The 11,446-nt window shown below is 38.0% G+C and overlaps 1 protein-coding gene across 14 annotated transcripts in view; it reads left to right on the forward strand.

The window, feature by feature from the left end:
* The window catches only part of CDC42BPA (CDC42 binding protein kinase alpha), a 184,477-nt gene that overhangs the window by 152,480 nt on the left and 20,551 nt on the right, over positions 1–11,446 (forward strand). For all 14 annotated transcript variants that reach the window (XM_048297409.1, XM_048297415.1, XM_048297411.1 and 11 more), the window contains 9 exons: positions 890–995; positions 1,780–1,916; positions 2,562–2,701; positions 3,561–3,642; positions 4,845–5,061; positions 5,871–5,933; positions 6,793–7,386; positions 9,294–9,391; positions 10,798–10,882. In XM_048297409.1, the coding sequence (XP_048153366.1) occupies positions 890–995; positions 1,780–1,916; positions 2,562–2,701; positions 3,561–3,642; positions 4,845–5,061; positions 5,871–5,933; positions 6,793–7,386; positions 9,294–9,391; positions 10,798–10,882 (1,522 nt within the window). The remainder of the gene's footprint in view (positions 1–889; positions 996–1,779; positions 1,917–2,561; positions 2,702–3,560; positions 3,643–4,844; positions 5,062–5,870; positions 5,934–6,792; positions 7,387–9,293; positions 9,392–10,797; positions 10,883–11,446) is intronic.

An 11,446-nucleotide genomic window follows, 5' to 3' on the forward strand; every position in this document is an offset into this window, starting at 1 on the left:
AATTTTAACATATGTACTCTTCAAAGTAGTCTGCACAACTGTCTTATTTCAGGTCACGTACACGATGAGGTTTGTTTGGACAGTCTTTGCATTCACCCTGTGCTCTGGCCTTTCCCCCCTGTAGTTACTTCACTGGGAGTTTTTATGGAAAAGCAAAGCAGCTTCCTGGATTTTATTTAAGGCCATCTGTGAATCATACTGCCACATTACGTAGGCATTTATCCTTTATATAGCAGCATCAGCACAGCCATCCTTGAGGAGAGAGAGAGAATTAAACCACTTACTCATGTACTCTGTGTTCCCAAGGAATAACAGGAAGAGAAACCCTTTCAAAACCAGCTTCATTTATCAACTTCAGCTCTTGCCTTTAAATTGGGTGTTCTGAAATTGCCTCTGCCGAACACCATAAAAGGGAACTCTGTCAGGGCTTTCTGGCATAAAGTTTAAAGTGTTGAAAAAGTCTACTCTTCTTCTTTTAGCTAAGACAATACTCCTTACAGAAGAGCACTGAATTTGCAGCTTAGGAAATACTCTTACGGGTTGACCTGGGCTGACAGTCAGGTGCCCACTGCGCACATGCTTATATACATTCAACTTCTGAAGTGTAACAGAATCATTTTGGCAGCTTTCCTATCTGCAGTGGAAGCAAACTCATGTTCTGAGACAAGGTCCAGTTTCCATGGCTTTGTTTACAGAGGATGCTTTAAATGATCAGCAATGAGCACTGATAAGGAATTTTTTTCAGCCCCTGTGTTAGGAGCTCAGATCTCATTCCAGCAAAGGCAAACAAGCTGCCATATTAAATGCACCTGTGCACTCTTGTCTGTGAAAGAACTAACTTCTTCAGAAGTGTTACAGGTGTTAACATCCTTGTCTGCTCATTTCACAGCCTAAAGCCCACCAGTTTGTAGTGAAATCGTTTAACACACCAACGAAATGCAATCAGTGTACATCCCTGATGGTTGGTCTGATACGACAGGGCTGTACTTGTGAAGGTAAGCACTTGTGGAAGCACAAACAAGTGTGAACTGAAGTTCTGACAGATGCAGATGACACAGTAAATGTTGTAGTGTCATGATGCAGGAGTCTTTTGCTTGTATTTTGAATAACAGTATATTCTCATGCTTCAGTCTTTTAACAGTAGAAGCCAAACACTTTGAATATCCTACGTAACAGACTGCCCAGTTATCTGGGGACACTCTTATTCCAGTTGGTGGTTGAAGAGCTTAGTTCAGTTTACTCAAAATAGCAATAAGGAGCCACAGTGAGTGGTCAAGTTTATTGACAGCAGCTTTGCTTTATGTTGCAGGGCAAAATTTAGGACATCTATTCTGACTTATTCCAGAAAGAAGCAAAATTAGTGCTGAATGGAAGTTATTCTTGTTTATATGTGCACAGAATGACATTTACTATTTAGAGGATGTTCCAGCTTCTTGTTTACTAGTAGAGTTGGGCCTAGAGGACATCACAGAGATTACTTCAGGCTCTTTCTTATATGGATGAAACCAGGTGTATCCATAAAAAAAGAGTGTATCCATCTGAAAAAAAAGGCATATCCATCTGAAAAAGAGAAATTCAGGATTTAGAGCAGATAAAAACATGAACTGCTGCTATGTGCAGACTTTTATTTCTGTCTGTAGCAAAGTTCAGTGAGATTATTCAGATGTTGGTCAAAAAAAGAAAGTGGATTTCTGTGTAAGTCTCATCATCATTATCACAACTTGTGCACTGCACAAAAAATAACCATCAAATCTTTTTGTTTCTTCTCCTCCTCACAAGTGTGTGGATTCTCTTGCCACGTGACCTGTGCAGACAAGGCTCCTGCAGTGTGTCCAATCCCTCCTGAACAGACTAAGGGACCTTTGGGAATAGATCCACAGAAAGGCATAGGAACAGCTTATGAAGGGCATGTCCGAGTAAGTATGAGGTAGCTGCATTTGGGGCACTTACATTAAATTCATTGTTTTCCAGAGCTGGAATTGCTTTGAATATTGGGGGGATAAATTCAATTACATCTTAGGGTAGCAGTTTGGAAACTAAGACTTACATTTTCACAGAGCAGTTCTTAGCATTGTCAACAGTGATCCCCTCTCCATCTCTGTTGGTCAGTGTGCTTTGGGTTGGTCTTATATAGTCCCATCTCTAGAGATCAGCTCATCTTCCAGGCCCTGTGAGTTTTTGAGTCATTCTGCCAGTACTGCCTGTGCTCATTGGTGTGGATATTTGCACAGAAATAATAAAAGACTTACTCAACCTATTTTTTGTCATACTCCTGTGACCAACTAGAGATGGGTTTCTTTGTATTTGTTAATACAGCTCTGAATGAATTTGTGAAGTAAGAAAAAGAATCTGTGGTGCTATTAATTTATTAAATAATATATTGTCTGTGTGTCTGTGCTTGTTGGTCTTAGTGCTCCTGGGCTGTTGCTTATGTTGCTTAACATCATCACTGAATGAAGACTTCCCAGCCCAGATGAGCAAATTGATTTTTGTGTTGTCTGTTTGATTTTTTGATTGCATCTAAATTTACAGAGAGTTGATCAGAATTTATTTTTCTAAAGGTCCCAAAGCCAGCTGGAGTAAAGAAAGGTTGGCAGAGAGCACTGGCAGTGATCTGTGATTTTAAACTCTTCCTGTATGATGTAGCAGAAGGAAAAGCATCTCAGCCCAGTGTGGTAGTGAGTCAGGTCATAGACATGAGGTAAGCTGTTCAGTGCTGCTGGGAGCTTTGCAGAGGCACCGGGAGGTTTTGTTCTGCTTTTTGCTTTTCCTTTTTGTCAAATCAGTAAGCAAGCTCCAGAGCTTTTATGAAACCCTGTAGTCCATATTGAAAGCTGCTAATTTTCTGGGATAAAAAAATAAAACACCAGTTAGCAGTTAGCCTGAACTACGCTTGTTTGTTCCTATGTGGATGTTTAAACTTCCATTACTACATCATGTGCAAAGAGGATCTGTTCAGCTGTGTAGAAGATTGGAATGAATAAAGATTTGAAAATAACATTATTTTGAGGTTGAATAGAGTTTTGAAAGATAGATAAAACTTTGTTATAGGGTAAATGTATTACAGTTTTTGGTTGAGAAGGGCTGAATAGTTTGTTCCCACTGTCTTCAGTATTACTGAAATACTACCAGCCTCACTGAAGGTTGAGAACATTCAACATAGTACCTATGTAAAGCTCATCTCTGATCTAGGTTAGTTCATCCAGGAAGTCCCAAACTGGCACAGATTATAGCTTCTAGTGAGTTTGGATTTTTACAAAAGAGTTGGAGAGGTGTTCTTCATTCCACTTATTTTTTAAGTTGGACTTTTTTCTTTAAAGGTTTTAATTTATATAGATTAAAATCAGTTACAGAATATCTGAATAGATAGGAATTAATTATGCAACATTGCATTTGTGAATTTCATCTGCAGATACAGAGGAAAGGATAATTTTAAGAATCAGATCTCAGTGCTGACTTACTATGTCCTTGACTAAACAAGAACTATTGGAAAAATAAAAACCAAACATACAGATTTTGCTCATTAACTCTTTTCCAATTATGTTTATGGTCTCCATAAGGGATGAAGAATTCTCAGTGAGTTCTGTCTTGGCCTCAGATGTCATCCATGCAAATCGAAAAGATATCCCCTGTATCTTTAGGGTAAGTATTACATCCTGACCCTACTAACCCAGACGTACAGGGTTGCACAGGGTGATGTGTGGTGTGCATTCAATGACAGCTTGCCAGTATTGTATTTCCTTGGCAAGTTCTGCCCGTGTGGTATCCATGGCAGCAGCAGCAATGCATAGGGATCTGTACATGTATCATTTCTGTGGTAAAAATAGCACTGGTACATTTAGACAAGCTCTCATTTCCATGTGGGTTGTATTTTTTAATCTTCACAATAAGATGTATTTTTCTCTACTTCCTCTTAGTCATTTGAAATTCTTCTGTTCATAGTGACCTTGTATGTTTTCATTTCCTCAAGTTGCCCTCTGCTTCTCAATTTAACTGACTGGGTTATTGCTGAAGTCTTTGTTTTATATACCTTTTTTTAACGTGTGCGTTGCATATCTGAAAACTCCCATTCATCAGATAGTCAGTATAGTAATTTAGTGCAAAATGCTCAGCAAAATTTATGTGTAGTATCTGGTATCAGGCTTTTGCCATCACTGGTTTATTGTAATATTCTTATGTTTATTAGATATTCTATTAATTAATTATTAATTATTAATTATTAAATATATATATCTATTGACCTCAGTGAAGTCTCCTTGATGTCTTATCCAGGATCAATTCCGCTATCATTTCTTTCCTGAGCCTTTGTATTTTACTCCTTGTTTTTCCAGTTTTTAGACTGTTCATCACTCTGAGAGGAAATAAAACCTGCAGAAGGGGCTTTAAATTTTATCTATAATATAAGCTGTATTAAATGCGTGAAAAGGATCACAGAACATTCGTCCTTTCAGTAAAAACCATTCCTATTGCATTAAATTATTAATGAAACCTATAGCTCTTAAAAATACAGAAAGCTTTATTAAAAATGCTTTCTGTTATAAAGTTGGTGTGAGAATTGGCTACCTCATTTAGAGCAGACATTCATGAATTGTAAAATAAATACAAATGCATTTAAAATAAAGTCAGCATTTTCTCTGTTCTTTAAGTTACTCACATCTGCATGTTTTTTCTGCTGTGGGTTCTTGATTAAGATGTTTTCTATTAAGTAAAGATAAATTTTTGCTTCCTTAATTCAGACAGCTAATTAAAAGGGTGCTTACAGGCATCTGATTCCCTTGTAGAAATGATTATGAGGAAATTGTTTATCACTTATGACTTAAAAACACGTGTTAATTTCTTTGCAGGTTACAGCCTCCCAGCTCTCTGCATCCAGTAACAAGTGTTCAATCCTGATTCTAGCAGACGGTGAGAATGAGAAAAGCAAGTGGGTGGGCGTGCTGAATGAGTTGCATAGGATCTTGAAGAAGAACAAACTCAAAGACCGCTCAGTCTATGTTCCCAAAGAAGCTTATGACAGCACCTTGCCCCTCATCAAAACAACACAGTCAGCAGCAATCATAGGTATGAAATTAATCAGAAGAAAGCTCTAAGAAAAATGGGTATGCTAAAAGCATGATTTTTTAGAAAAAAAATGTGTTAGGTGGTGTTGTCTACTGAATAAAGAACAATATGTAGTGGTTTTATCCCATATGGAAATGTGTATGGACCTAAGTGAAAAGTGCAATTCACTAGCCAGTACTTTTGTCAGGGAATACTTTTAAGAGTATTCCCTCTATTCACCCATATTCATAATCATGAATAATTCACCCATATTCGTAATTATTCACCAGTATTCATAATTATGAATAATTTGGACTGAGAATTGGACGTTTCTCTTCTGTTATTCCGTAAACATAATTCCTGAACTGGGCAAAATTAGCACTATAGAATAGATGTAAATCACTCACTTTAAAAAATCTGCTGGTGGGAACACAGAGATGTAAGATCAGAGAATGAATTTAGTCATTTTAAATAGTACTACATAAAATATGTTAAACTCTGATTATTTAAATGAGTTCAGTATAATAATATAGTTATTTCAAAGCTGGTGTTAGACTTAAGTGCTCTGAATGGTTTGTTAAAAATTATGTTTCTAGCTGTTAATTGAACTAACAGGAGAAATGGGAAAAGACTTCTTTTTTCAGAAATTTGAAAGATTGGGAGGTTGCCAATTTTTTTTAATACATGAATATATTAGGTTTGACTTTATAGACAGTTATTTCAATATATTAAAAAACTGTCTCCGTTAATGAGGATTATCACTATTGTTGAAGTGATTCCTAAACTGCTTCCAAAGAAAAATAACTTTTTTTTTTTCCTTAATGTCATAGACCATGAAAGAATAGCTCTGGGGAATGAAGAAGGGCTGTTTGTTGTGCATGTCACCAAAGACGGTAAGAAATTAGGAACTGGTAATAATTTCCCTAATACTAAATCATCTTCTTCTTATTCAATATCCTCTGATTTAATTTCTCATTATTTACTACATTATCAGCTGGACAGTTCCATGAGAGACCAGAGGTATTCTGTGTGTTTTCTGGTTTGGGTATCCTCTCCAAAACCAAAAATACAGCATTTGGAATACAGTTGAAGGTTTTTTCCCTGGAAACGGGCTCAATACTAATTTCGGACCAGGTTGCTCAGGTCTTTGTCTGGTTGGGTCTTGAAAATCCCCAAGGACACAGGTTCCATGATCTCTCTGGACTGCCTGTTGCAAATTATTCTCACAGTGAAACACTATATTCAGTAGGAACGTCCCTCATTTGAATTTCCTGCTGTGCACCTCAGTAAGAGTCATGGCTGAATCCTTTGTGTAACCTCCTCCTTGGTACTGGAAATGAAAACTTCTGTGCAGTATTGCAAGATGTAGTAACAGATGGCCCAAGTTAATTCAACAGATGACATGTATCGTATGTTTCAGCTTTTTGAGGCTTTTCTTTATTCAGTAGCTTCTTCGCTATAAACTGTTTTTGAAATGAATGCTGAAATAATACAGTGGTTGTTACTGCATCAGATCTGCTCCTCCCATTTCTGATGAGGAAAAGCCAAAGGTCTATCCAGAGTTGCCACATCCAGTATTATTAAAATACAAGTTTTGATTCTGTACTTTTTAATATTGTATGGAAGCAATAAAGGGAATTTCTTTGGTTTCTTTCCTAGTTCATCTTTACAAATACATGTTGTAATCAGTTCACACTTCACCGTTACTTACTTGGATTTGTGGGGGGGGGGATGTTTTGTTTTTTGTTTCAGAGATTATCCGTGTTGGTGACAACAAGAAGGTTCATCAGATTGAGCTGATCCCGAGCGAGCAGCTCATCGCAGTAATCTCAGGACGGAACCGTCACGTGCGGCTCTTCCCCGTGGCTGCCCTGGATGGGAGGGAGACTGAGTTCTATAAGCTGGCAGAGACCAAAGGCTGCCAGTCAATAGTTTCTGGACACGTGCGCCACGGAGCTCTCACCTGCCTGTGTGTAGCCATGAAAAGGCAGGTCCTCTGTTACGAACTAAATCAGAGTAAGACACGCCACAAAAAGATCAAGGAGATCCAGGTGCAGGGCAACGTCCAGTGGATGTCAATCTTCAGTGACCGTCTCTGTGTGGGCTACCAGTCAGGTTTCTTAAAATACGCCCTCCATGGAGAGGGCAGCCCCTACAGCCTGCTCCATCCGGACGACCACACGCTCTCGTTTATCTCACAGCAGCCAACCGATGCCATCTGTGCAGTCGAGATCTCAAATAAAGAATACCTGCTGTGTTTTAGCAGCGTCGGGGTTTACGTCGACTGCCAGGGCCGAAGATCCAGACAACAAGAGTTGATGTGGCCCGCAACTCCATCTTCTTGCTGTGAGTTGTGCTCTCTGTGTGTGTGTCTGTGTCTTTGGTGCTGTCTGCTGAAGTGATCTCTGCTTGTGTTGATATCCACAGGAGGTGAAGTTCAAGGCTAATTACCTGATAGGTTAATGAATGCTCTTGGCCCCGTCACCATTTTTAATCTAGTCAGAGGGTTTAATCCTCATTTCTGTTAGTTTTAACAACTCTGGCACTGACCTATAGTGCTGGAACACAAAGAGGAATCATGAGTCAGGATTTGTAACTCTAAACAGCCAAAAGCTTCAGGTTCAACAGAGGCTAACAGGAACTTTATGTATTTGCTACCAGCAGTGCTGGACTGTTGTTTAAAGCCTTGGAATGGAATTGTACTTTGGCTCAGCATTGTGGTTCCAGCTTTCTTCATGCTGAGAGTCATCAGGATCGGGTAGTTTGACTTGCTTTTCTCTAATGGTATTTATCCCTTCTTAAAAGTCTGTTTTGTCCTTTCTTTATTTGTTCATTCTTTCTTCCTCAGCAGTTTTTGTCAACAACCTTCTTACTCGTCTCCTCTCTGCTTTTCAAAAGGTCACTTTTTAAGTTTCCCTCCTGTCTCTCTCTTCCCTTCCAAAATACAGTGCCTAGCAGGCAATATAAAAAAGTATATTTCATAACCTTAAGGAAAAGTACTGTAATATTTGCAAGATTTTAATTTACACCAAGGTCTGTTAAACGTTTATTGCACGTTATTTCAAACTGGGGCTTTATCTCATGACAGTTTCAGGGGGAAAAAATCCCAACCTGAATGTCTGTCTTCTTCTTTTTAATGTCTTTCTGAATGCAGATAAAGATTAGCCAAATCTGCACTCCAGGTAGTGAACGAGCCCAGTTCTGTGTTGATTTTTACAATAGTCTGCCTTCTTACCTCACTCTGGCAGCAGTCCAGTCACACTGCAGAGGAGAGGAATACTTCACCTTGTTTGAGCAAAGGCCCTTCTGAATATGGAAGGAGCAACTTTTACAGGGTGTTTGTCACTTCTGGTTTTCAAGCAGTTTTAAGCAACTGATTATTACAGTGGGCTCAGGCAATGAATGAATCAAACCAAAAGATTTTATGATAGATTGAAATATGGATATTTTTCACATGTAGTTCATCTGTAATGGCCGTTATTATTTGTGACACTTTCTTGATTGCCTTAAATGAAGTGATTTGGTGTGAGTCCAGCTCAGAATGGAGGTATATTTTATAGCAAAAGCTGTTACATTTAAACACAACTTGGATGCTGTTGGTAGTCTTGGCAGACCATGGCAGTCTTGTTGCTGCCATGGAAATACTGAATTCTCCTTTAGAAGTGTTCGCAGTGAAACAAATTTCATCTTGGGGAAATGGGCCAGATAAGTAGCAGAAGATTTCTCTTTACAACCCAGAAAATGAGAAGGGAGAATTAAAGCTAAGGAAACACGACTTTCATGACTTTGTTATGGTGCTTAGTTCCAAGTGATGCTCTTCTTGTGTATAGTCCAGACTCGGAGCTCAGTTCATTCAAGTGAAAGTTACTAAATAGAGCAGTGTATTTTCCTACCACATCATTTACAATATGTGAGCTCTTATTAAAAACGGGGCTTTTAGGAGAAAAAAAACTGTGAAATGCATCAGTATTTGGCAGAGCAAACTGTAATCTCTTACAATTTATAAAGAATTAGGTTTTCAGCAAAGTTAAAAGAAAAGTCATGGAGGTTCTAAGTTTTTAGGTGGTGCTGGTTTGCCTTCAGAATAAATTTCTTGGTGATTTTTGAGTTAAAGCACATTTTTCAAAGCTTGTTGTTGGATCATGAAGCACTGGTTTTGTTTTATTAAATAAATATGGTTAAACTGTAAGATACTGTCTATTTTGGGTCACGTCTAAAAGCACATGACACTATACCTCATCATTCCCTCCCAGGTTACAATGCACCATACCTCTCCGTGTACAGTGAAAATGCAATTGATATCTTCGATGTGAACTCCATGGAGTGGATTCAAACTATTCCTCTCAAAAAGGTAACTTCCCATTTCAGTATGGGCCAAGGAATATGTCCAGACTCAATACTGCTTTAGAAGACATCATTAAAACTGCTTGTGGAAACATAACTGAAGTAAAAGAAGAGCTATTGCAAGGAAACTTGTGCATTTTTGTTGGAAATAGAAGATACAAAGTGTGTTTCTCACATGGTTGCACTGTTTAGATGAACGGTCAGTCTGGAGCATATGACTGTGTTAGATTTACTGATACTGTTGTAATAATGAGAGGAATGTCTTGCTATTAATTGCATGTGGCTTCATTGGGACTGATTGTGTCTGTGTTGCTGCCAAAGGATGGTGGATGTTAAGATAATTAAACAGGCCTTCAAAAATCTATCTCCTGCTGCTTGAGAATATTGTAGGCAGACAGGGTTAGAACATTTTGTTTCAACCAGTAGAAGTACCAAAACCAGGATGATGTCAGGTTTGGATCTCTTATCAAAAGGAAAATGTTTCTGAAAACTGACACTTCCTTGGTATTTAGAAGGTGTTTGCTCAGCTGTATTTGGAAAGAAAAAAGAAAAGTCATTTTTTTTCCCTGTGGTTTAGACTGACTTCAGCTTTGTATCAGGGTCAACACAATTCCTTTACTGGCATTCCAGTGACATAGAGCTGCGGGACATTGCCCCTGTGGTCTTGTGTTGGTCATTCAGTCTCTCTGCATATCAATTTCCCACATGTCAGATGCAGACCATAATATTCTGGTAGTGCTGTGAGGATGCATAATGCAAAGATCAAGGTACTCAACTACTAACTGTCTCAAGGAGAGACAAATCTGTACTTTTATGGGAAAGTTCTTTCTGGTGTCCATACTTTGAGTTATTAAGCAGTTGGAGCATTTTTTCCCTACACAGTAGAATGTGATTTAGTACTTCGATTAATATTTGGCTCAAGACTCCCCTTTTAATGGATGAAAGTACTTTCAGCAAACAAAATTACTACACTTAGGAGTCTTAAAAATGGCCATTTATTATGAAGAGCCTGTTTCTACAGACTCAAGAGTGTGGAATGCCTCTTTGATTTTTATGTTGGAAATCACAAATACCAGTAGGTTTTAGCAGTCTGTGTGTGCTCTTATCAATCTGCAAAGCATTATTGTGACATGCCACTAACACAAAGTAAAAGCTCAGCTTATTGCTTTGCACAGCTAATAGGAAAAATTGAGTTGATCTATGAAGTAGACTTGTAACAGAGCTATTCATTTAAATGCTGGGAGGAATGGTGTTAAGCCTGTGTCTTGAAGTGGAATTTTAGATAACCCCTTCTGTACTCATTCTCAAAAAAAAAAAAGAGTTCAAAATTGTTTTGAACTCTTCTTTGTGGCTTTAATGACTTGGAATTGTTACTCTTGAGAGTATTACAGGGACTGTTTTTCCTTGTTTCAGGTACGACCCTTGAATACAGAAGGATCACTAAACCTTTTAGGCCTGGAGACAGTCAGATTAATATATTTCAAAAACAAAATGGCAGGTATGTAAAGAGGAGCCAATTTTCATCTTGCAAATTTTTGTTTAGAAAGATTGTTTTTCTTTGCCTGCATCTGTGCACTGCAGAAAGGGATCTCTCAAATGTCTGTGTGCTTGTTAACTTGGGAAAAAGCCAAAGCTTATGGATTCCACAGTGATTGCAATGGTGTCTCTTCTCTGAACTCTTTTTTTTCTTTTGAATATTCAATGAAGACTTGAATGAAGATTGGAACTAGAAAATAGAATGACTAGGCACTACCTCCAAATGTGGGATCATCTGCCAGAACACTGCCTAAAAAAGCCTGCACAATTAAAGACTTTTAATAGTCGTTTTGATGGCACTAGATTAAAATTAATAATATATTTAACCTAAATAAATGTTTCCCAAGCATTTTAAAGTAATACAATGTATTCATAATTTACTACTAGGGCAAGCTATGACTGTGTGCCACAATTTTAGCTTAAAAATCTATTTTTGTTCTGAATCTTTCTGACTTTTCTTACTTTTTAGAGCCCATTTCATAAGCATGCTCCTGCGGAATTTCCCTAAACTTTTGTTTAACCTCTT

The sequence above is a fragment of the Corvus hawaiiensis genome, chromosome 3 (assembly GCF_020740725.1).
Source record: "Corvus hawaiiensis isolate bCorHaw1 chromosome 3, bCorHaw1.pri.cur, whole genome shotgun sequence".
Classification (NCBI taxonomy): Eukaryota; Metazoa; Chordata; class Aves; order Passeriformes; family Corvidae; genus Corvus; species Corvus hawaiiensis.